Here is a 26,600-nt window from a genome sequence, read left to right as displayed (position 1 = left end):
TCCTGTGTAGAATGAGATTTGCATCGTTAAAACCGTCCGTTTTAACGAGGTTACCAGGCACTAATCTCAAAGTGGACCTCCGATGATCTAAATAGGCACCGAAATGATTTTTGTCTGTGGGACAGTGGGAGTTAATTAGTACCGCATTACTGTCGGCAGTGTTTTTAAATGCAATTTTATTCATGCATGTGAAAAATCACTGCATATTGCATCTACAGATTTTAATGCTGAAAAACATATACAGATTTATTATTAATTGTTAAAAAAAGTATACATAAAATAAAACTAATTTATAATACATGACTAGTAATATTTGTAGTACACGTACTTAACGCCAATATGATGCAAGGACTAGTAATATTTGTAGTACAAGTTCATAGTCGCAGACTGTCCTCCGTCTCTCTCTATTAGAATTTGATTGTGAGTTTTCAACTTTGCATAGTGAGAGAGATATATATAAATATATAGGCGATATGACGTCGTTATGATCAGACTCTAGCTAGGTAGGTTTGGTCGCTAAAATGAACTTTAATTAGCTTTGCAAATTGCAAGAGTAATGGTTCGTGTCAACATAAGTGTCAGTTTTGCCAGGTTGATTTCGCATTTACTAAAAGTTAATTGCTTTACGATAAGACCTAACCAACCAGCCGCTCCTATTACAAAACTTGACGTACGTAGACTTCAATCGACAGATCATATCCATTTGATACATACATAGTTTTTAAGCTAAGCTAGCTGCCTCATCTGTTCTCTGTACAATATCTAAATAGAAACTTACTAGCTAGTATATAATTTCACAAGATAATCTCCCCATGTAATTATTTCCCTCCTAGCCAATTAATGGAATATAGAGGCTAGAGCTCTAGATTTCTTCTTAAAAAAAAAAAAAAGTTCGCCCCCGACCAAGTCAACTACCAAATTAATTGGTACTTTATGGCCATATTAATTTAACATTAACTATAAAAGTTACAACAATGCCACCTACCCATTAAATAGTTAATTATAAAAGATGTCATTTGTCTATTGAATGTTATATAAATAAATAAAACACATAATCTTGCAATAGCAACGACAAGAGATATTTCAGACTTAAAAGTGACTCCAGGCGTATATTTATGTTTAAGGTATATATATCCTAACTTAGCGTATATTCAATGGTTAAAATTTAAACTTGACCATATAACAATTATCTTTCGTGTCCAGAGAAAAAAGTATTATGGTCAGTTTATTGATAGCGAGATAGAAAAAAAAATTATGCATTAGATGAATACTTGTATTGTACCGTACGTTGCAAAAGGAACACATTAATTATAAGAGAGAAAAAAATTCATACAAAATAACATAATTTTATAAAGAAAATTTAGACTAAATAACAAATAATATTCATTAAATGATATCTACATGTAAATAACATTCCTTAAATAACATATTAAATGACAAATGATATTATTTGATATAAAAAAATAGAAAGAAACGAAGACATGATCAATTAATTAAAAAATTTCTTACATGACATTTCAAAATAAAAAGAAATCAGGACTAATCAGAAAGATAATACAATTTGTATGTGACGATTACATGTCTAAATAAATTTGGACTTTTGTAAATAAAAAATAATAAAAAAAGACAAATTATTTGATTTGAGGGCTAATATTCAATCTGAAATTTCATAGTTTACTTGCTGCTGTTGACGAATCATAACATCTACATGCTTAATATAAAAATGGAGATATAGATCAGAATATGAGAAAGATGTTTTAGCAAGCAAGATTAAGATTTATTTGAAACACACTCAATGAAACGTGACTAATGGAAAATGACTTCCATTTGTGAATCAACCGCAGTAATTTAGGATGCTTAGATTAGATAGCACACATTTTAAAACACGAATGTACGGTAAAATTACATTAAGATTTAACAAATAAGAACAAACAATGTACTGTAAAATTACAACTTAGCGTATATTCATCTATAAATTTTCGAAATGAGTCAATCGGGAAAAAGAGAATCAGCATTAATTGAAGAAAGAGAGCGTAGGGAGGATAAAACAGAGAAAATTTGTCGTAGTTAGAATTGTTGCGTGTAAGACAGCACTCCCTTATAAATTATGTATCAACTAATTGATGCCGAGGATTGAATTTGTTCTTCTTCCTTTTCCATGTGCCAGGGCTAGAGGCTAGAGGCTAGAGGCCAGAGGGTAGAGCCTAGAGCCTTTAGATTCGGGTATTTAAACCTGGTCCCGGCCGTACATGTTTTCTTTTTGAGTTCCTATCCACGACTCGACGAGGAATAAAAAAATTGGAAAGACCTCTCTCTCCTCTTAGTCCTCTACCTGAAGTCCTACGGAATACTACTGAGTACTGACTGCTGACTGCCAAGAGAAGACAAGACAAGAGTACTCTAAAATTGAAGAGAGAGAGAGAGAGAGGTTTGGACTTTGGAGATGGCATCGCCATGGTATACAAGGAGCCTACTATCCTATCTCTTTATATGCATCGCAGTGGCGCTAATCACATACAACGCCATTACCTTCTCCACTAACTCTCGCCTTCATTCCGACCTCTCCACCTCCTCTCGCCGTTTCCACCGAGCCCTCTCCTTTTCCCACAATCCACGCGCCTTTCACACCGCTGTCACAGCCTCCAATTCGGTTTACAACACCTGGCAGTGCAGGGTCATGTATTACTGGTTCAACAAACTCAGAGACACTCCGCTCGGCTCTGATATGGGTGGCTTTACTCGGATCTTACACTCAGGGAACCCCGATTCCTTTATGGAGGAGATCCCAACCTTTGTGGCTGACCCACTTCCTGCTGGTACGGATCAGGTGCGATTCTAAATAATTTCTACAATTTTCGCCAAAATTTTAGGTCAAGCTTACTGCATCATGCCACTTAGTTATAATTGAAGATTAATCCTAGCTAATTATTATTATTATTTTTTTTACACATTTTACTGATAAACCTTGTATCTTTTCTGGGGATTAGCCCTTCAAGTATCTGTCTCTTTCAGAATGATATTAGTTGGACTAAAGATGCAAACTAAATAAGTACAGAATTTGACAGGATCAATTGCTAAAATCACATTGCAATAATGGAATTTAATTTTTACTCCGTCAAAAGGTATCTGAAAATTTCTTTCCTATTATTTTTTATTGACTCAGCAATACCGGAGACACTGACGTATGGCTAAGTATTATTATTTTCAATGTTCTATAAAAGAGAGTTCGGATCAGCACTGTTCGCCCATTTTATGTAGTATGAACCAGCAAATAGGTTTCAACCTCAAGTTATCTACAATTATATCTAGTTCTTAATCTGATTCATTTAATGGCAGGGTTATATAGTTCTAAACAGACCTTGGGCGTTTGTTCAGTGGCTTCAAACGGCCAATATACCTGAAGAGTAAGTTATAAACTTGCTCTATTTCATTACCAGTTTGTTCACCAGTGGATTCAATGAATGAATACTTTTGTGTTCTTATTTACTTCATGCAGATATATCCTGATGTCAGAGCCAGATCATATAATTGTCAAGCCTATACCGAATTTGTCTGTAGATGGTCATGCAGCGGCTTTTCCATTTTTCTATATTGAGCCCCAAAAGTATGAACTTGTTTTGCGTAAATATTTTCCAGAGCAGAAAGGTCCAATAAATACTATTGATCCAATTGGAAACTCACCAGTTATTATTGAGAAGGTAACCATGCCTTTTTTTTCTTATTAATCCAGAAGTGGATCCCGCAGTTATAGAATTTATTATTTTCTTGACCCAGGGGTCTTGTTAGTGTTGGTCTATCTCTAGTCTTTTATAGTAGATATATGTATAGTTCTATCGGTCCTGCTTAAGAGTTTTTTGAGTCAAGACAAGTAAAACAAGCTAAAATAACAAAAATTGATATAGAAGTACCGCTATTAGTTTTGATACTATTTAGGATAGCAGCTGCCCACCTGATTGTATGGTACCGAAGTACAATATCGTGAACTCTTCCATACTTTCTAATAATTTTCTATTTAATTTATGTTTTATTGGATCATGAAGTTGAATCAGGGCAAACTCATGCCTATCAAATTTATTATTTTCTTTCCCAGAAATCTCTTGAAAAAATTGCACCGACATGGATGAATATCTCGTTAGCAATGAAGAAAGACCCAGATGCTGATAAATCATTTGGCTGGGTGCTTGAGATGTAATTTCTGATCACAATCAAATTTTTATGCATGCTTATTTCTCCAGGCAATCCATTTTAAAGTTGTCATTTACAACTAATATCCTCGAATAAATATATAGGTACGCGTACGCAGTAGCATCTGCCCTTCATGGAGTCAGAAGTATCTTACATAAGGAATTCATGATTCAGGTGTGATTCCACTTTATCTGACCACCCTTATTCTGAAAAAAAATTGGTGATAATGTCAATTTTAATCTAGCATTTCTACTTGTGTCATTGAAGCCACCTTGGGATTTGGAAGTTGGTGAAAAATTCATAATCCACTACACTTACGGATGCGACTATACTATGGAGGTATATGGCATATAGCAAGTAGTAAGGATTAGTGTCCTGCATCTTTATAAACCTGGTTATTTGAGATTTTCTTCTGGAGTTCTGTTAAATCTTCCAACTAATCCCAACTTCATTAGTTAGATGACAAAATTATCAGACTTTATTATATATATGTACACAAAAGACACGGCAACCACTTCTCCTTTCAAGTACCAGTCATTAGAGGCATTTTGACCAATATACATATTTCATTGTGATTGCAAATAGCATGAAAATTGTCCAAACTAATGTAAAATCAAGCAAAAACTGACTAAAATTTCCTATATATTCATACTTTAAAATTCTTCATTAGTAGCTCAATAACATGGATACCAACATGCTAAATGCACTTACCTTGATTTTAGTTCAATTTGAGAAGAATAAAAGGGACTTTAGTGAGTTACATGGAAATTGGCATCCAAAAAGTGCTGGGTAGAAACACAAATATGATAAATGTTGGGTGCTAATTGCAAAAGGCCATATGTTAGGTGTTACTGCAACAGAATCCATTTCACAATTTTTTGGGTAAGGTGCAATCTATTATAATTTTCTTCTATACTGGAAAATCTTTTTTTTGTAAATGTAGTTACTCCTGTAACAGGGAAAACTAACTTATGGGAAAATTGGAGAATGGAGGTTTGATAAAAGATCATATGACAGCTCACCACCTCCAAGGAATCTATCATTGCCTCCAAAAGGTGTTCCTCAAAGCGTGGTATGCATTTCTTATCTAATAGCTAATTATTTAATCAACACAATCATGGTTATTTAATCCAAATTTACATGATTAGTGATTTGGATTGTTCATTTCTGGGGTTTGATTTTTATATTCCTATTATATTTTTTAAGGGTTTATATTCTTATCTGGATTATAAAATCTATCCTTGTAAAATACTATCAGGCAACTCTTGTAAATATGGTGAACGAAGCAACAGCTAACATCCCAAACTGGGAGTCGAGCTGGTGACCCTAATGCCACCGAAATTTTAGCCCGGGATAACTTGAGACACTGGTGGGTAAACTATTCACATCACTACTGTTAGAAGTTAGAACAATGCGTAAATAGGCTTAGATTTTCTGACAAAAATCTCAGAAAAAGATTGGAAGTGCTGATTTCTCTTCTTTGATTTGAATTTGTGGAACGGGGATTTTGTATTCATTGTTTTCAACTTCTATGCATTGTTTTATGACCGACATACGGACATGCAGTTATTGCTAATAAGAAAACTGTAGTTAATGATTTGAAGTTAGAGTTTATAAAATCGAATAGCAACTGTTGTTGCAGAGGGTGTATGCATAACACATATCAAATGGTACAGTAGTTATAAATGACCTATCGTAAAATTGGCTTTCAATTGAACATCTTGGGGCCACTTAGCTTGGTAATTAGTTATTTACTGACCTCTCAATGGCATGCAGATACCCACAACAAAAGAAATTAACCATGAAAATAAACACGCACATGTAAACTTAGACGACAAGAAGTACAAAGAACAGGTAGTTAAACATGAATAAAAAGTAGTAAACTATTTTTTCCCCTCACAAAGAAAGTAATCGATCTTTTATCATTCTATTGATCGGACTATATCAGAATTCAAAACCAATTGAGTACTATATATTTCAAATTTTCTGAAAATAGATTAACCATAGTGTTTTTGTTTCGACATTAAAATATTACGCAGCATAGTAGCTTTTTAGCTTTCACTTCTTTAATAAAAAATTGTTTGTTTGTTTGTTTTTGTTTTGATTTTATGGTATGAGTGAGACTATGGTACTATGCATAGTGTGGATTGGTCTGTACCACGGGTTGATATCTTAATTTTCAATGTCTAAATAGTCAATTCGAATCATTCAATATAGTCTTCATATAAATATCTACTTGTAAACTAAATTTTACATTGTTTAAAAACTTTTTTTACTATTTTTTTAGATGGATAGAAAATCATTGTTTTTGGATGGTTCAGAATTTTCAGATCAAGTGATTTTCTACCCATCAAAAGGTAAAATTATACAAAAATGTAAAATTTAGTTACATATTTATCTGCAGACCATGTTGAATGGTTCGGATCAACCATTGGAATTTTCAAATCTAAAATTTGAGTCCATAGCGCAGACTAATATACATTATGCATAGTACCATAACCTCTCATATCATATGGTATAATTAGAATATATATATAGTGTATGACTTGTTGAGTTCATTTATGCTTAAAGCAGAATAGGGATGTAGTGTGTCTACATGCTTTACTCTAAAAATTTTTATTTTAAAAATAATTCTATTACCTACCATATTTAATTTTTGATTAAATAACGTTATATATTTTCAACGATAAAACACATTATACAAGGAAACTTGTAAATTGTCAAAATAACGTGAGATTTGAATACTATCATGTTTGATTGGAGAATAAGAGGTGAAGTAAACTCTTTATTTTATATTTAAACCGTTAAACAAATTGTAAAATAAAATAAGTTGAAATAGCGGCAAAATAAGTTAAACCAACTCTCAAAAAAATTTAACTTCACTTTTTTCATCTATAGAACTTACTGTTATAAATAAAAATTTATTTTTCAATATCATATATCTACATACAAACTAATTTAAGTAGTAGTGAAAACAGAGTGCATATATCCGATTCATTAAAAAATTAGATATAAATATCTGATATTTAAATAACTATGTGAATACGGATACATACATATTTTTCGTTTTATTATTTGTATTCAAATAGTAGATATATACCATATAATTTAATATATATTATAAAAAAAATTATATAATTCATCATTATACTTCTTAGATAAATATTATGAACTTTGATATTATTTTAATAATATTTATATATTTTCTAATAAATATTTAATTCAATCCGTATCTATATCGGTATTTCAAAAGTAAAACAGATATAGATATAACTTTACCACTATCCGCTCCGAATCCGATCTGTTTTGACCACTAAATTTTAAGTCATGACTTAAACTGTTAAATAAAATAGAAAACATGACGAATAAGATTTTGATCTTTCTAAATTTAAGTAACGATGAAACATGACCTATGGCATTTAAAAAAAAAGACACTCATACCCCTCTAGCTTCAAAAAATCACTAATCTTGGAAATGTAACGACCATATTCATAATTCATTCATAAAATAGAAACGCAAGACTCCCAAGAAACTCTATTAATTTCCATCCAATATTATTTCATGAGAATAATTTTTACAATTTGTGTATCTTGCCTACACTACTGGCATGCATGCATCTCTTACAGCAGGTCAAGAGGAATAAATAGCCTCTAACACCAAATACAATTAGTACTATCTTTCCATATTTCTCTCTATTTCATACTATACTTGCATTCCTAAATACAGTATAAAATAAACTAAATATTCTTCAATCTTTGAAGATATTGTAGATACAACATGAATCCTCTAAATTTTATTGCCGTATCTGCCAATAGACCATACCCGAATTTAGGAAAATTTCCCATTGGTAATTAGTAATTACGAATCTACAACTGCTACGTTGTCAGATCAGTAACAGATCGAGCCTTTCTATAGAAACCTTAATTAATGCTCATTTCCTTCTTTAATTTGCACCATCTTACCTTTCTTCTAACTCTCTCTCTCTCTCTCTCTCGCTCAAAGCCACAGCTTCTCAATTTTGCAAGATGAAGATGTGTTTTCCAGTGTTCTTTACTAGAAAGAAGCCTCAACTGCAAGCCATGGCTAGTGAGAGGAAGGTGGAATACGCCACTGACATTGGCCATGTCAACATCACGTGGTCCCGTGCAATCACCGGCACCACCCTCTTACCCCAAATTGACATCTCCATCAATGCCTCAACCACCTCCTCATCAACTTCAATCCACCATTTGTCAAACCTCGCTGACAATCAACATGTTCCGTTCTTTAACTTTCGTCTCTCCCCTTTTCTCCCCTCACAGCGCTGTGGTTTGAGGTGGTTCATGCTCAATGGAAGAGGCATGACCCCGTCTCTTCAGCTCAAGTTTGCATGGGACTTCACTAATGCACAGTATGATGCATCAAAGGATGTACAGCCCATGTCGGGGTATTACTTTTGTATTGCTGTGGAGGGAAAGATGTTACTATTGTTGGGAGACATGGAGGAGGAAGGTTATAATCACATCTGTGCAGCAGCACTACGGGAACGTGTAGTGACCATCCCGGTCTCACGTGAGGAAACAGTTCACCTCAGGGGATGTATCTACAGCACAAAAGTATTTATAGGAGGAGTGGAGAAGGATTTTGCGGTGAAAATTACGCGGAGTTTGGAGTATTCGATGATGGTGTGGATTGACGGGAGGAAGGTGGTGGAAGTGGAGACCCAGTGGAAGATATTCAAAGGTTCGACGGAGATTAAAGTGTCAGGAACCGGAGGGGTTATAAAGATAACGTGGGACCGCCAGGAGTGGACCGACCGAGAGAACACGATGCGTTGCTCGGCTGCTCGGGAATTTGCAACTGCTCGCGTTGTGGTAAGTTATGCTCAAGTGGAAGGAAGCGACATTAATAGAAATGTCCAGAATTATTTCCGTCTCAATCTTTTCTCTGTTGATTAAGAAGTAGAATATATATATGTCATTTTTAAAGTGCAGATCAAGCTCCACTTAGTGATTCTTAATTCTGTTTAGTTTTCTTAGTTTGTTAATTACATGTAATGTTATTTTGAATTCATATTTTTGTTCATATTATAACTTAATTATCTAAGCAGATATCCTGAAAGAATAGCTATAAAAGGTCCCTAGCATTTGCCCGTGAAAATTGCTAAAAGAAGTATCAACTATACTGAAAAGAAAAGAAAAAAAAAATGTAAAATTAACAAAGTAATGTAATTATAAAAAATTATAAATTCTATCAAAAGAAAAGATGAACATCTTAAAAAATTATTAAAATTATAAATTATAAAACTTGTATTTATTTATGACAGCTAGATCTAAGGTCTAATTAAGGATACATAGTGAGATTGAGTGTGAGGAGGAGAACGTACGTACAACTATTTTAACAATTTTAATTAAAACAAAAGGTTGTTTTTATTTAGAGATAGTATTTAAGAGTATAATTTTAATAAATTCATCATATTATGAATATAAAATTTGACGCTAATATACTCCAAAACCGAATACATATTTAGTGAAAATAATATTGAAAAGATTGTTACTAATAAAATAAAAGTTAGATCCGTCTATTTTTTCATCTTAACACAATTATCTAATTTGATAAATTATACGATTTATTTCTCAATATAAATAATTAGATAATTATTTGGGCCTATCTAATACATAATTACACAAGAGTTTGATGAAATGTATTAAGTGGCTTGATCTCCAACTCATACAAAAAAAAATTACATAGTTCACTAAAAAACACATCTGTAATTGCTTGTGAAACCAGAATAGTTAAAACAAGACCGGGCAGAGCAATCTATGTAATAACTTTTTTAAACTTTTCACTATGAAATATAAATAGAAGGGAGTATTGAAATCTGATTTTGAATATTAGAAAATATGATATAACTTATTTAAAAATGATAAACAATCGGTAATTTCATTTTAGCTTTCAATTGAGTATGTGTATTTAATATAACTCACAGGTCAATTTCGTACATCTTAAATTTGATAAATAAATATAATAATCATTATGTTTAAAAGGGCGGGACTAGAAAAAAAATTATTATAAGCTATTTACATGTTGCACAAACCAAGGAGGAGCTGACACGTGACAAGGGCCCTACACCTTGAAATCTATAATATTGGATGTTATCTTGCAAGCTTTTGATTGGCTGACATTGTTAGGTTCATATTGTGATGTTTAGCATGTTTGGATTTGTTAGGTTAATTCTGTGATGTTTTGGTTTGTTTCATGAAGGCTTTTTTGTTCTAGATGTGATGGCATAAAATGAAACTTTGTAATAACTCTAGCTATGTAACTGTACATTTGTCAGGTGCCATGTACCAGTGGTTTGGTACTAGCTATGTATCCTGTTTGAATGGTTTCACCTACTACAATAAAAAATAAAAATAAAAAAATGTTGCACAAACCTTACTGTAGTTTTATTTGACGATGAACAATATCACTAGCTTCAGAATTTCAAGTCTCATAAGTTTGTCATTTCTGTAAACCTCAGTAAGAGCTGATACACTTACCACAAATATAGTGGATAATAGTAATCCTAAATTCACATATAATGTAATTGATCTCCTCATTTCTCTTTCCAAAGAAAGGCATTCTTTGGTTTAATAAACAAAAGAAGAAAAAAAAAATTAGTAGTAGGCATAGATGCGGTACTAGTCTATGCAGTCAAAATTTGTATACCAGCTCTATGGTCAAACTAAAGCTTCAATATCTGCAAGATTCAAAATCCAGCAAGTACAATCTCATCTGATCATTTGTAATATGAAGAATCATAGCAAACACGACTTGAATCCCTTCTCTAGCTCTTGAGCATCAAGCTTCTTCCCTATGAAAACAATCTTGTTGATTCTCGGTTCATCGGGACCCCACGGTCTCTCAGGAGACCCTTGGAATATATCATGCACTCCCTGTCTCCCGCAAAAATACAAGATATGAAAGAGTTACTAACAACCTCGATCATAAATTATTTGTTTATGTAAATTTCTTATTCACGATAAGGGACAAACTTTTAAGACACGTAAAAGAGAGCACCAAAAGAAACCTGAAAAACAAATCGCTCTGGCATGCTGTCAACAGAGAGAATCCCTTTCATTCTGTATATGTCCTCGCTCCGTTCCAATAACAAATTCCCAAGCCACATATCAATCTGCACACACAATATCCAGGCCTTAGTGTATGTCATTAAAATTATTGCACCAAAGTTATAAAAAGTAATACTTTGATGCCACCGGTGATGACTCAACATCTACTGAGACAGCAATACAAGAGAAATAGAAGGGGTTAAAACAACAAGGCTGAAGGCAACAACTATAGAAAAGCAGTTTAGTTAGATTTTTAAGCAAAATGTCAAATTAAATATAATGTACTCTTGTTTTGTCTCTTTGATGATTTTAAGTGGCATGTATTGGTGCCATGATTTGGTACTGATGAATTGTATGGTAGATAGTATAGGGACAGATCATAATTAAACTCTAGTAATTAGTTTCTATGTTAGATTGGCGGCCTTGTCATTCTTTTTCACCAAAAAAAAAATTATCATAAATTTTTTTTTTCTATTATCAACCACTACAATATTTAAGCTTTAAGGTTGTCCCTCTAAACCTAAAATGTAGTAGTACAGGTACAGGTACATGCACATTACAGACCAGACTGATTCGGAGAAAGCACTGATACGTGTCATAGATCAAATTTTCACAATTTGCAAAAATATTCTCCAAATATCCTACATTACCCCATATGAAGCTATAAAAGTCTACCAATGAATATGGCGAGAAAAAAGAGAAATGAAACATCAAGAGGGTGGCAACCTGAAAGGATCTAACTATTAATAAGAACAATAATCAGATATTAATGAACATATTAACCTTCTGAAGATCCAAATTCCCTTCACAGACAATGCTTACGGAAGAAACTCCAGGATCATGCGTATGATCATGCCCATGATGATCTGCACCACATGCAACAAAGCATTTTTAAAATAAACTAATGAACAGCTACATGTCTAAAGTTCAACACAACAGTTTTTGAGTAATGTGATATAAACCATGTCCGTGGTCGTGATCATGGTGGTGATGCTCGTGATGATGATCATGTTCATGTTTATGGTCTTCATGTGAGGCCTCTGCATTAACAGCACTCTCAATCCTGAAAGTAACAACAACAAAGGATGAACCCATCCATGCGGAGTGCAATAAGGTCCAATTTGATAATTTAGTTCAATTAATCCGAGAAGACAGAGTAATGTTACCATATGTCAGTGCCTAAGAAAGAAAACAAAAGAGAAAGAAAGGGAAACTACCTTTCCAGATCAAATCCTCCAATACCAAGAACATAATCAAGGTTGACTTGACCATACTCAGCTCTCTTCAGATGAGCCATTCCGTTTATACTCTGCATTTATCATAGATAATGTACAATACTGAGATAACTAGGTATCAGAGATATTTAAGCTAAATATTCCTTTAAAACAAACAAAAAAACCCAGACAAGCTCCTAATTCATAAGATTTAATATAAATAAGACATAAAAACAACCCATTAAATCCATTTTGTAGGAGTACTCGGCCCATCACAAATAAAGATATGTAAAATTTGTGCTAGAACTTACCTTGATACGCTGTATCAATGAAGAAATTTGTTTCTCCCCAACAAGGTCAGTCTGGATTGAAACAAAATATAACCAGTAAGATAACACTGAAATTATACCAAGGAACTTCATAACGTATTCTCATAAAAAGTTTTATTTTCTGAACTGAACATGAGAAAATCGAAGACACAAAACCAGTTGCAGTATAGATTTAGAGATGCATGTACCAATATCTTTTTCTCAGGCTTTACTTATTTGCACTATGGTCAAATAAGAGATGTATGCTGAGTTAATATAACAAAAAGTACCTTATTGACGATAATTCTATCAGCATATGCTATCTGCTCGACAGCTTCATTCACCACACCTTTGGGTTTCACCTCATCCAAATGGAAATCGGCATGCTTTGCATCAACCAGAGTAACAACACCATCTAACTGAACGTTATTGAAAATATTTTCTTCAGCATAAAATGTCTGGATAATAGGTGCCGGATTAGCTAGACCTGTGATCAATTTAAATGACAGTAAACTATGAGCAAGGATCTGAATACTTTAAAAGAACAGAAGCAAGCACAGAATTAGGTGTTCTAAGCAACTACTGTTTACTTAGAAACATAGATGCTTGATCATCAAACCTTGTCCAAACAAAACTCAAAATTCAGTTTTACATCTGACTCTATCCTTCTTGATATGGCCCTCAGATACTTAAAGATGTGTATTAATCACAAAAGAGGAATAAAATCCTTAATTTCAATACCTGTAGTTTCTATTACAATGTGATCAAACTTCCCCTTCTTCTTAGCAACTAATTCATCAATCATTCTAACAAGATCACCCCTTACAGTACAGCACAAACAACCATTGTTTAACATTACTATATCTTCAGCTCCAGTGGTTTTAGCCGCAACTAATGAACCGTCAATGTCTATCTCTCCATACTATACAATGAGAGAGGAAAAAAAAATGAAGTGAGAGCCAGTAAATAACAAAAGAAAATGAGGGAAAAGGAAAACTAAAGCTATATAAACTTAAAACCCAGCTTCTCTGTTTGCCTCTTTTTGAACCCAAGTAAAAAAAAAAAAATAGAATTACAAAGTATAGAAGTAAAAGATACCTCATTTTCAATAACAGCTATCTTCTTCCCATGGTTGGCAGTCAAGATGTGATTCAACAAAGTAGTCTGTCAACAAAATAAATAAATAAAAATAGCAAAAACATTTTTTGAAACCGCTACGCGACATAAACAGCAATGCTTGGTGATGCATATAGCTTGTGTATTAGAAGTATAAGCTAATTTTAATAAAAATGACTGAAGTGTTTGATTTTCCTGACTAATAGTTGATGTTTTACGACTCAATTAAAACAAATTGACCCATCCTTAATTATTATTGAAGTATCAATAAATAAATTATGGGGTGAATTTGTTTTCCCTTGTACCTTTCCGGAACCAAGAAATCCAGTGATAATAGTAGCAGGGATGCGATTGTCAGGTGGCATCATTTCCTCCACACCGGAGCAATCTTCATCATCCTCATCCTCATCCTCCTCTGTAGGCCGTGCATCTACTGACGTGGCAAACCGCCGGTGGGGTCCGATAACAGCCCTCTGTCTCTGTCTAGGAAAGGCGGCTGTGTGGAGGTGCAAACGAGATGATACGGAGATGCTAGTACGGGGAAGTGGGAGGAGGTGCGAACGGAGGCCGCCGATCGGCGCTGTCGCGCGTAACCGGGCCAAGCCGAAGAAGACGGTGGCTAGGTCTGTTGATAACGCCGCCATGTGCGCTGCCTCGAGTGTTATCTATCTACTGTGCTATGAGCCTATGCCCTATGACAAATTGACAATGAGAGGTTTTAGGGGCTTTTCCTATCTCAGGGATTCCCAACCTCATAACATCAAATGGGCTTTAGATAAACAAATTTAATGTCTTTTCCTTTTATTTAACCTCATATTTTTTTAAAAATAAATAAATAAATAAATAAATACAGAATGTAATAAGTGTTAAAGATTTTTTAAACAAATCAAAAAAATTTATTTCAAAGCTTTTTGGGCTTTTTGGGCCGAAATTGTTTATTTGCTTAGTTAGATAGGTCTACTCTATTACGTACGCGAAGCATTTGGGCTTAAATTAAATACTCAAGGAATCCAATTAACAGTTCATAATACAAATGAATTTATATATTAGTACAAGTCAGGACTCAGGAGGTTAAGATATCTATGAATAATTCGGATGTCTCTATTTATATATGCATGCGTTTTCCTTGTTAATTAATTAAGGTCAGCGACAGCAAGACCTAACCCCTCTATATCACAAAATTTAATGCGTTTCTTTTTCCTTCCATGAATAAAAGTTTGCAAGACCTAATCACCTAACCCCTTTTATTCATGGCAGGAAAAAATATGACATGCATGTCACATTAAATTTTGTTTTATTACAACACGCAATGCAAACTTTTACTAATTAATATGATTCTATCATGCATATTGCAGCAAATCTGCAAATGCAATATCAAAATATGGATCAGCTAGCTAGCTGATTAGATAGACACATATAAGACTTCAATTCGGGTTTTACAATTTTTAAAATTATAATCTTGTGATATTTTTGTTAAATATAAATATTGGTCTTCTCTTCTTTTACAACTTTCTTGAAAATAAAAATAAAATAGAAGCATTAGCGCCGGTGCTTGCTGCATTTTATACAAAGCATAGTTGCACATTTATGTTCTCTTTGTTATAGTATTATATACTTTGTTTTACTTCTTAAATCTGTGGCATTTAATCTATTTAATTTCTCTTTATTTTTTCCCTTCCTGAGTTCAAAAGAATTCGGCCATTTTTATTAATACCTTCTAAAAAAACAAAATTTTAAAAATAACCTCACATCCTAATTTTTTTTCAAAAATAACCTAAACGCTAGGTCCACGAGCGGCCTAGTAAATAAACAAACCGTTAGGCCCACGGGCGGTCTCTTGCAGACCAACCCCCCCCCCCCCCCCCCCCCCCCCCCCCGGACGGTCTGGTATCCAGATCTTAAACCCCTTCCTCCCCTCCCTTGACCCCCTCTCTGCCTTCGTCCCGCCCAGAACAAAGAAAGAAAAGAAAAAAAAAACCTAGCTGCCTCCGTCCTAGCCCAGTCGGCCGGCCACCCTTGCCTTTGCCCGGCAGCCCCCTCGCTCACTCGCTCGCTTGCTCGGCCTGCTGCCACCCTCCCTCTCCCTCGCTCGTCGGCACCTTCACCACCATGCCTCTCACGCCGTCGCTGCCACTCCTCCCTCTCTCTCGGGTAAGTTTTCGATTCAATGATTGAATGTGATTAGGTTATATAATTGTTCGAGTCGATTCGATTGAATGTGATTGAATGTGATTGAATGCGATTGAATTCGATTAAATGTAATTGTGATTGTGATTAAATTAATAATTATGATTAAATTGTTAGATTCGATTAGTTGGTGACATATATAATAAAAACAAAAAAAATAAGTAAAAGAATTTGATCCCTCTTCATTTCATGATTTAGGTGTTGATTATAATCAAATTTTGGTAATTTCCGAGTAGAAATAATTATAGTTGGTGACAACAGCAACATTGATAAATTTTTTCACATTATTAATGTTTGCATGCATGTTATAAAATGTTGTAAAATATTTGCATGCATCTTATGTTTTTTTTTTCATCTTATTAATGCTTGCATGCATCTTATTGGTGACATACATTGATATATTTGCATGCATGTTATGAAATGTTAATGTATAATCTCTATACAATAAATTATATTATAGAAAATTAATTGACCAATTCAAGATGACAAAAGTTTCCTCACATTTGCTTTAAAAATGAAAAATGGTATCATCCTTCAAGATTTAGGGTTTATGGTTAAAAATTTAGGGTTAGGGTTTACGGTTGAATTTCTCGAATTGCTTGAATTGTGGGATGTTAATAAAAAATTAGAGTTAGGATTTATGATTAAAAATTATACAATTATTATGTTGTATAATTATAGTTTAAGTAATTATTATAATAATATTGTGATAATTATAGATATTATTAATATATAAATAGTATATAATTAGTATTTTATTAACAATATATAACTATATAATTTATTTATAGTTATATAATTTATATCGTATTTTGTTAATATATATTATTAATTATTATTAACATTATATAACTATATAATTAATTTATAATTGTATAATTAATATCCTATGTTGTTAATACATATTATTAATTATTATAATAATATTATAATATATTATAGTTATATTGTTATAATAAATTATAGTTTTACTGTTAAAAAAATAAGCTACAAGATCAATATTATAGTTATATTATAATAATAATAATTTTATACTGTAAAATCGGTGTCAATAAAAAAAATTCATTAATACTTTATAACTATTAATCAATTGTATTTTTTTAATCTTAGAAAAAAATCATATGTTTTTATTGTCCATAACTGTTGAATTGCTTAAGTTGTGATTGATTAATATATATTTTTTTGTAAATGCAGTATGCCCAGGGCTAGACGGTGGGGAGTACGAGCTGCGCCTGCAGCAGATCCGGCTGCAGCGGGTCCAGATGTCGTGGATTCGACTGTAGCGAGCACGTCCTCGGTGGATACGACTGGAGAGGGCCCGTCGTCATATGAGGATACAACTGGTACGTCGTCTCAGGCCGGGACTATGGATCCACCGGATGATCCTGACACATTTAGTCCTCTTCTATGGACCTATCATGTTAAGCACCGTGTCTCATTGGCATCTATTAAGGTACGTGATTGTTATACTTAATGTAATTAGTACTAAAAAAATGACATGATTTGAGTCTGACAAATTGATAATAAATACAGAATGATGTCATGCTTATGGTGAGGCTGCATTTCATCTTGCAGTACGGTTGGGCTCGACATCCGGAGCAGCACTTATGGAGTCCGCCATCGATAGCGTCAGTGGGTGCTGGTCCCGGGGATTTTAGATATGCCGTCTGGTACCAGAGATGGGGCATGCCGTCAGTCTACCTTACGGGCCATTATGGCGACATCCTTCGACGTAGACTGATGGATTCATCTAGTAATTACATGTCATGGGGTCCGATCAATGCTCGCGCGGTAAGTACAATTGAAACATGCTTTAATTAAAAATTGCACATTTTAATTTCTTACTGTTGTTATAATCATGGTGTGTGCAGCTCTTGACAGCTATGAGAGGAGTTAGACACAGCCTGGTGTGCATGGCGAAGGATGCTTAGCGATATATATGATGCCAAATGCTCGAGCACACTGCACCAATCGTGGAGACAGGCGGTTTTGAAGGCTGCCTCGTTGGCATGCTGCGTGATGCTGGGGAGAACATCAACCAGAGGCCACAAAATCTGGATTATCAATCAGAGGCCATCTAAGCTCATGATATGCCGCTACCTCCTACAGGTAATTACAAGTTAATATTAAAAGTAGGACACACATAATGGTTTTATTTTCCTCGAATAATTTGTTCTAACTCAGTTAGCTTTCCATTATGCAGATGATGACTCAGGTTGGGCGTTCCACAATTGGGAGTTGAATACCCAAGGATGGGACGCTTATAAAAATAAATATGGAGTGCCGGTAGAGCTTGGCCCGGTTAGTTACCGCTTTATATTATTTATTGCAGAGTTCTTTGTATGTAGCAAATCTAACATTATTTTAATTTAGGATGGAGCACCTCGTTGGATGAGCTACCCCCGTTCGATACAGATGCAGAGGTGATTGGCTCCCACATACCACGATATGGAGTGGAGATGGAGCACGACTATGAGGCCGGTGGGAGTGCATCTCAGACTGCAGATGGCTTTGTCTCTGCATTATTTGGCGCACCGCCTCCTGCCACCTATCCTCCAAGCTGGGAGCAAGATACATGGGAGCAGCATACAGGCCCGGCCGATGCGCAGTCAGCTGGTTTATTTGATCCATGGACAACCAGTACAGGTACCCAGCACATGTATGCAGAGAGTCCGGATGGAGGATATGAGGATATGGGAGAGGAGAGTGGAGATGTGAGTCCGCAGAGACAGATACAGAGGCGCGTGCAGCCGTACCGGGATGACAAAGGTGTAGCGACTCCTAAGTGGGATCCCTCCAGAAAAAAAAAACGAAAATGATTGCAGAGTTATTTTATTATGTTGTAGTTCTGACTGTAGTATTTTGACGTTGGGATTGTAGTATTATATGTTTGGGATTGTTTTATTTTATATTTCATGTTGGCTTTTATGTTTTTTTTCTATTTTACATTCCATCATTTTTATTTGCAAGCGTATCTGTTCAAACAAAAATAACTCATTTGTTATAGCATAATCATAACAAATCGAAATATAACATATCAACTACATTTAAAAAATAATTTTGTAAGGATTAAAGTAATTGTACAGTAACTAAAAAAAAACTTGTTGCTACAGTAAAATCGCTTGGAGCTCTCTCTCAAACAGTAAAATTTCAGTTTATAGAATGGTTGGAGTGGACAGGAGAGAGAAAAAATCGGGTTAAATAGGCACCTGCCCGTAGGGGGCGGTTTGGTCCCCTAAGGAGACCGCCCGTGGGGGAGGGGGGGGGGGGGGGGGGGGGGGGTTTGATCCCTAGGAGGCGGGAGGCGGGGGGCGGGGGCGGGGGGGGGGGGGGGGTTTGATCTCCAGGAGACCGCCCGAGGGCTAGGCGGTTTGATAATTTACTGGGCCGCTCGTGGGCCTGGCGGTTGGGTTAGTTTTGAAAATAATTAGGATGTGAGGTTATTTTTTAATTTTTTTTAGAGGGTATTAATAAAAATGGCCGAAAAGAATTCACATCTTCAATTTCAATTATCGGGCTGCAATTATCTAGTTAATTAATTCAAGGACTATAACTAAAATTAAGCTAATTCTTAACTTAAAAAAAAACACCTATCTAAGCAAGAACAATTGAATCAGATGGAAATATTGAACCAGTCAAATTGGTATTGATATGTGTGCATGGTACATAATATAAACTAATATAAAACAGAAAATAACTCAAAATTTTAGAAATTAGAGATAAAAAAAATCACTTTATGTGCTGAATTCAAAAATATCGACAGATAACTTGTACCTTTTAAGCTTTTACTCGATAATTCGTGGGTAATAACAGAGTTCGTCTTTAATCAGTCTCCTTGTGTTGTTCACTCGCTTGAAGTAAAAGCCTTTTAAGCTTGATTGTATGGAGAATATCAGTGTATATAAGAATCACACAATTTTATTTCATACTAAACTTCTCTCCGATTTAATTATTTTACGTACGATATGATTTGATTCATTTACATTTTTAAATACACACTAAGAACGATATGAATTTAAAAGGAATTTGGAGGAGAAGGGAAAGAGAAGAGAATATATATATATATATATATATATATATATATATATATATATATATATCCAGAGGAGAATTATAATTTTGGGACGTGCAATTTTTAGATACAACATACAAGAGAGACGTGGTCAATCCGAACAAATTATTATGTCCATGTTGACAATACTGAAGATCACATGATTCACAAGAATAAAAATTAATGGATCTTAATATATATATAATATATAATTGTATTAGAAGATGATCACACTAGCTAACTAGCTCAAACCCCGGCCGCATGAGATATACGAAATTACGAACTACGTACGTACATCAGACATAAAATATATATATTTAATTTGCCGATCGACGATATATTTCAGGAATAATATATATTTCTCAATTTCAATAGACTCACTTGGGCAAAATGTAACTTGCAGCTAGCCTAGCTAATTTAGCCAAAGACAGTAATTTATTAATTACTAAATTAATGTTTTGACAAATTAATTCCTTGATGCATATATGTTTTGATCAGATTCAGATCCCCATCAAGATAGTGACCAATAATAAAAAACATGACCTCAGTTTTATTATCCCTAGACCCTAGCTAATTAATTAATTGATAACTGAGGATAACTATATATTAGATAGCTGGCTACCTTGACAAATGACAAGACAAGCTAGCTATAGCTAGATGAACGTACAGAAAGATAGACAGACGGCATGTAATTATCAAGCATTAAAAGTTTAAATAGCACCGTACTAAATTCCTGACAACGTCGTTTAATTCCACAAAATTATTGGTTAATTATTCCGATCCTCTCTTTTCTATTACTGCATGCGGTGCAATTAATGATGCATCTCATTTCCTTTATAAGCATCCCGGCAGGAACTGGTACGTACAACATAATTCACAGAACCTCACAAACCAAAAAAATAAAAAATAACCGGATACACAATGGCTTTGCTAGAAAATATGCTCAATGCACCTCATGTGGTGCTAATACCTAGTGCCGGAATGGGGCATCTGATCCCGTTCTCCCGCCTCGCCGCCTCGCTCTCCTCTCTATGTAAAGTCAGCATGGTTTCCATCTCCCCCACCGTGTCATTGGCTGAGTCTCGCCATCTTTCCGACATGTTCTCAGCTTACCCATAGTGTGATTGATTGTTTTTAAGTGTGACTAATTAATATTGCCCGACATGTACAGTTCCGGTGGTGAAGAGCAGGCTCGGTATTTGGCCGGAGAACTGGAGCTGGCAAGGCGAGGAGAAGATTGTCACCGGGGAAGAGATTGCGGAGAAGGTGAAGGAGATGATGGCTGATGAAGGGTTGATGGTAACGGCACATTTGGTCGGAGAGGAAGCCCGGTGGGCAGCGGCACCAGGTGGCACCTCGTATGAGGGGTTGCTGGAGTTTGTTCAGAAGCTGAAGAAGCGTGCTAACAGCTGAGAAGGTGCGCCGGTGCCTGCTGCATTTACTGTGAAAATTAATATGTACTAGTAAAAAATAAGACAACATATGTTGGTCATTTAATTGAATGTATCTCTATTTTATGTTGGGGTAATAAGACAAAACATATATATATATAGAGAGAGAGAGAGAGATGGGCTATGGTGCATTGCAATGCATGGAGGGGTTTGTGCATTGGACCATAAATCTAAAATTCAAAATTCAAATGGCCGATCCAAACCGTTCATCTTGTTCTCCATATTAATATGTGCTTGGAGACCAAATTTTACATTTTTCTGAATTTTTTTACTATTTATTAAGTATTTTACAAAATTGTTGATCCAACGGTGGCTGCTGATTTTACTGTTTTGTTAAGCCACCGTTGGATCAACAATTTTGTAAAATACTTAATAAATAGTAAAAAAATTCAGAAAAATGTCAAATTTGGTCTCCAAGCACATATTAATATGAAAAACAAGATGAACGGTTTGGATCGGTCATTTGGATTTTGAATTTTAGATTTATGGTCCAATGCACAAATCCCTCCATGCATTGCAATGCACCATAGCCCATCTCTCTCTCTCTCTCTCTCTATATATATATATAGAGAGAGAGAGATAGGCTAATATCAAAACGTTTGCACCAACCCCTCCCGTGCAACCAAGTCATTTTTCGATTTGCAAAGTCCAAACGACCGATCCGAACTGTTAGATGTTTAATCCATATTGAAATGTGCTTGGAGACCAAATTTTACATTTTTTGGAATTTTTTTGCTATTTATTAAGATGGTTTGAAAATCGTTGTTTTTATTAAAATTCTGCACCACTGGAAAACAGCGATTTCAAACCATCTTAATAAATAGCAAAAAAATAGCAAAAAATGTAAAATTTGGTCTCCAAGAACATTTCAATATGGATTAAACATCTAATGGTTCGGATCGGTCGTTTGGACTTTGCAAATCGGAAAATGACTTGGTTGCACGGGAGGGGTTGGTGCAAACGTTTTGATATTAGCCTATATATATATATGGGACAGTTTGGTTAAAGAATCCATCAATATAATATTCAATGAATAGCTAGGCATGCGCAAAAGTTTTTTTTTTTTTTTTGAGATTACGGTGCCTTCATTTTGCGTCCTGTTAGATATATATTGACAAAATTATCCACATTAATTCCATCAATATTCAATGGGCCGGGAAGAACCGATCGAAGAAGTGATTTTATCATTTTATTAAACGAAATTAATTATGAAATTAAGTGCCCGTGATCGAATGTGGGGCACTATTGACAAAAGGTCTCAACACCTTTTAAATCAAGATCAGATCAGGTCCATGTGAGCAACACTAGTACACTACACCACACCACGCCTCAATGTCTCTTTTACTTTTACTGATTCACTGCGCAGATCCCCTGTAACTATTACTCATGTAGCTAACCGTACTGCACTGCTGAAATGTATCCAGTAAATAACTAAATATGATAGGATGGGACAAAATTTTCAGAACAAGGCATAACTGTCTGAGTATTTTTAAACACAAACATATTATAATTACTTCACTTTATTACTTTCAGAAATACTAGATCACATCTTAATAATATGCCTGAAAGTTAATTTGATCCAGAGATCCATTTATTTATTTTGGCAAAGAAGTGGAGGCCTGTTGCAACCATTACTGTTTTAGATTATTTAACTCTAATTAAGTTGGCAACGAACTAGCATTAGGTCTATCTAATGTAAAAAAAACAACAAACTTGGGCTCAATTTATCACGGGCTATTCTATGCGTCAGTTCTATTGCAAATGTAGACAGATCTATCATTTTCCTTTTTCCTTTTTTTTGTTACTTTTCTATACACACAATCAGAGTACCAACTGCTCACAAATAAAGAAACTTAATTATGAGTATGCAACAATGCTTTAGCCTAAAAAAGAAAGCTTAATTATGAGTTATGCAGCAGTGCTTTAACCTAAATGTTTCATGAACTGTTTAATTTTACAACCCTTTTATTGCAATGTTTAGTGAGACAGCATAATTACATGAAAATGAAATAAAAAATTCAAAGAAAAATAGTACCTCATATGTCCCACAAAAGTATCAGAACTAGGACCTAAGGCATCAAGTGCCCACAACACTAATTAAGAAATTAACCTTGATTCTTACAAATTTATTTTATTCTAATATACACAAGAAAATATAGTTAGATTGCCTCAATGATGTCAACTTTATTTTTTTCTTTGTTTTTAGATCTTAATATTTTCATTTAAATAATTTTTAGAACAAAATTCTAAATTATAAATATAACCATTTTTTTATTTCAAACAAGATGCTTTCGATAATTTTTGAATCATAAATATAACCATAATTCATGTTTTCGATGATTTTTGAATCATAAATATAACCATAATTCATGCTTTCGATGATTTTTGAATCATAAATATAACCATAATTCATAGAAAACATCAATAAAAAAAGTTTATGTGAAATCTAAGAGGAGACGGTTTTGAATTTTGAAAAAAAAAATTACCATGTAAATGACATATATTAAACAATCATAGATAATTTCAATGATCTTTGAATAATAAATGAAACCATAATTCATTAAAAAAAATAAGCAAACACAGACAATAGATAGTAAATGCATTTTAAAGTTATGGTCGTTTAGAGAGCATGAGTGTGTCATCGATGTTTTGGCAATAATAAAGTTATGACCATTTAGAGAGTATGGGTGCATCATCGATGTTTTGGCAATGAAACATCGATGCACTTCTTCTGTTGTTAAGCGGGGCATAAAGCATCGGTGCGTTATCGGTGTTTTTGCACGAAAGCATCATTTAAAAAAAAAAACTTTAAACAACCATAACTTTGGCTAGGAAAGTTGGATTTGCAAGTATGACTCCAATTCGGAAAGGGGGGGATGAGACGGTCAGGACCATGACCCGGGATTCTTTTTTGGGCACCCAACAAAATCAGAATTGCAAAAAAACGTCGTTTAGTGTCTCAAAAATTCAGTTTAAGTTTTTTTTATCAACGGTAGACATACAACGACCAGTATTAGATTTTTTCAAAAGCCTAAGAGATTATTCAAGAATTACCCATATAATTATTTTAAAATGCATTTACTATTTATTGTGTGCGTTTGATTAGTCAAGCAAATGGTATATGTTGACAATAATCAAATAATTCAATTATTCTCTTTCTCACTCTCCAATTATTCTCTAAAAAATAAATAAATAAAGAAGTTAATACCATTGAGGCAATCTAACCATATTTTCTTGTGTATATTTAAATAAAATAAATTATTAAGAATCAAAGTCAAGTCTTTAATTAGTGTTATCTTTAGACTTGTGATATAAAACTGACAAATCAAGTCAAAGTTATAAAGAGTTACAACATCACTCATCAATATATCAAATGTCTTTATTTTTTGGCATACACTCTAAACAAGAAAAATTAAAACTCCACAAAATTACTTAAATGAAAATATTAAGATCTAAAAAAATAAGATTGACTGCTCCACTTGGTGGGGGGGAGTGGGGGGGGGGGGGGGGGGCCCGCCCCACTGGCCCCTAGCTAGACGATCAGGGCAGTTTAAAAAATAAAAATAAATCAAAGGCATATTCATTAATTTTATTTGTTTTTAGGGTATTATAAATACCATAATTTTGAATGTATGTGACGTCAGTCACGCGTGCCTACTCTGTGCCGTCTGATTTAAAATCAACAGTTCCTCCGTCTCTTCAATTGCTCCCAGAAATGAAACTACATTGTCGCCTCTCGCCCTCGCCACCTGTCCAATCCTTATACCGTCTACAATTTCCCCTCTCTCCATTGCCATCTTCTCTCATTCCCCTCCTCTTCTTTCTGTCTCCGTCAATTTCTCCACAGGCCTCCCTCGACCCGTCCGGAGCTCCATCTCGTCTTCTTCTCTGTAAATTTCTTCACATTGAAAACTCCCTTCTAATTGACATAGAGGTTTGACAATACCCACTGGGGGTCAGCCGGGACCGGGACCGGTCCGCCCGTGCCGGAGCCCGAGTATACACGGGTACAGGTATGAAACGGGCCAGTCACGTTTTTTTTGGAACAAACCCGAGCTAACCCGAACCAGATTTAACCAATGCCCGCCCGTTGTACCTTTACCTAGTGTATTTATACTCGGGCGGGTACGGGTACCCCGGGTATACCCAGGACGGGTACGGGTATACTCGGGTACAAGGGTATACGGGTACGGGTATGGCGGGTATAATTTTCAAAAACCATACCCTACCCGTCCTATACCCTTACTCGTGTACCCTTGACGGGTAAGGCGGGTACGGGTACGGGTATTTTTTTTTTTGCTGTTTTTTTTTTGTTTTTTTTTTATTTTTGCTGTTTTTTTTTTCTGGTTTTTTTGTTTTTGTTTTTTTGTTGGTTTTTTTTTTCTGGTTTTTTCCTATTTTTTCTGGTTTTTTTTGTTGGTTTGGGGGGGAAAAATTCAGATTTTTTGAATTTTGAAATGGATGAACAGTACTCGGGTATACGGGTACGGGTAGTCGGGTAGTCGGGTACGGGTAAACTCGGGTAGGGTATGGTCGGATATTGGTCCAAAATAACGGGCCCGGTCTGGTTTTTGCCCGTACCCGCGTACCCGAGTACCCGACCCATACCCGGGCTCGGGCACGGGTACCCCGGGCGGCGGGTACGGGCGGGTATACCCGACCCGGGTTTTTGCCAACCTCTACCTTTACCCGTGCCCACTAACCATGAAATTAGTGGGGGGATATATGGCAGTTAAGGAAGAGAGAGAGTGCGGGAAAAATGGGGGATGAGAGTGGGGAGTTTGTTATAATTATTCATTTTTTTTAAGTGTCGATAATTTAATTCAATTATATTGAAGCCTTGACAAAAATCGATATTAGAGTTGTACGAAGATAAAAAATTTCATGAAAATATTTTGGGCTTTCTGACAGTAACTAGGTTGAGCTTTTTGGACCTTTTAGACTACAATTAATTGTTTATTTAATTAGTTCGATAGGCCGGCCATATTTATTAATTA

The 26,600-nt window shown here is 34.7% G+C and overlaps 3 protein-coding genes across 4 annotated transcripts; 2 read left to right on the top strand and 1 right to left on the bottom strand.

Annotated features, from left to right (window-relative positions):
- Window positions 1–2,324: 2,324 nt before the first annotated feature.
- Window positions 2,325–5,804, top strand: LOC144553579 (hydroxyproline O-arabinosyltransferase 1-like). Of its 2 annotated transcripts, XM_078301802.1 has the most exons (8): window positions 2,337–2,827; window positions 3,337–3,404; window positions 3,497–3,698; window positions 4,091–4,188; window positions 4,290–4,359; window positions 4,453–4,524; window positions 5,144–5,257; window positions 5,444–5,804. In XM_078301802.1, exons 1-8 carry the CDS (start codon window positions 2,444–2,446, stop codon window positions 5,507–5,509), a joined length of 1,074 nt encoding a protein of 357 aa, XP_078157928.1. In that variant the 5' UTR covers window positions 2,337–2,443; the 3' UTR covers window positions 5,510–5,804. The 2 variants fall into 2 exon arrangements, with proteins under 2 accessions (XP_078157930.1, XP_078157928.1); XM_078301804.1 differs by lacking the exon at window positions 5,444–5,804 and having other exon boundaries at window positions 2,325–2,827; window positions 4,453–4,545.
- A 2,460-nt stretch (window positions 5,805–8,264) lies between these two features.
- On the top strand, window positions 8,265–9,122 carry LOC144553281 (uncharacterized). Its single transcript, XM_078301378.1, has one exon. It carries the CDS (start codon window positions 8,265–8,267, stop codon window positions 9,120–9,122), a length of 858 nt encoding a protein of 285 aa, XP_078157504.1.
- A 1,469-nt stretch (window positions 9,123–10,591) lies between these two features.
- On the bottom strand, window positions 10,592–14,609 carry LOC144553585 (uncharacterized). Its single transcript, XM_078301813.1, has 10 exons — window positions 14,220–14,609; window positions 13,897–13,962; window positions 13,540–13,720; window positions 13,089–13,285; window positions 12,802–12,852; window positions 12,494–12,585; window positions 12,239–12,339; window positions 12,060–12,142; window positions 11,237–11,341; window positions 10,592–11,102 (listed from the first exon to the last, which is right to left on the bottom strand). Exons 1-10 carry the CDS (start codon window positions 14,556–14,558, stop codon window positions 10,965–10,967), a joined length of 1,353 nt encoding a protein of 450 aa, XP_078157939.1. The 5' UTR covers window positions 14,559–14,609; the 3' UTR covers window positions 10,592–10,964.
- Window positions 14,610–26,600: the final 11,991 nt, after the last annotated feature.

The sequence above is a fragment of the Carex rostrata genome, chromosome 4 (assembly GCF_964058835.1).
Source record: "Carex rostrata chromosome 4, lpCarRost1.2, whole genome shotgun sequence".
In the NCBI taxonomy this organism is placed as follows: domain Eukaryota; kingdom Viridiplantae; phylum Streptophyta; class Magnoliopsida; order Poales; family Cyperaceae; genus Carex; species Carex rostrata.
This window is presented reverse-complemented; position numbering and strand designations above follow the sequence as displayed.

Bases quoted from the DNA above. Each gene is read 5' to 3' on its own strand.
- LOC144553281 (XM_078301378.1), top strand. From the start codon at position 8,265: ATGGCTAGTGAGAGGAAGGTGGAATACGCCACTGACATTGGCCATGTC.
- LOC144553579 (XM_078301802.1), top strand. From the start codon at position 2,444: ATGGCATCGCCATGGTATACAAGGAGCCTACTATCCTATCTCTTTATA. The intron at 4,189-4,289 runs GTAATTTCTGAT...ATAAATATATAG, and splicing joins TTTGGCTGGGTGCTTGAGAT to GTACGCGTACGCAGTAGCAT. The intron at 5,258-5,443 runs GTATGCATTTCT...AAATACTATCAG, and splicing joins AAGGTGTTCCTCAAAGCGTG to GCAACTCTTGTAAATATGGT.
- LOC144553585 (XM_078301813.1), bottom strand. From the start codon at position 14,558: ATGGCGGCGTTATCAACAGACCTAGCCACCGTCTTCTTCGGCTTGGCC. The intron at 12,586-12,801 runs GTAAGTTCTAGC...TGATAAATGCAG, and splicing joins CATTGATACAGCGTATCAAG to AGTATAAACGGAATGGCTCA. The intron at 11,342-12,059 runs GTTAATATGTTC...TTGTGTGTGCAG, and splicing joins GGAATTTGGATCTTCAGAAG to ATTGATATGTGGCTTGGGAA.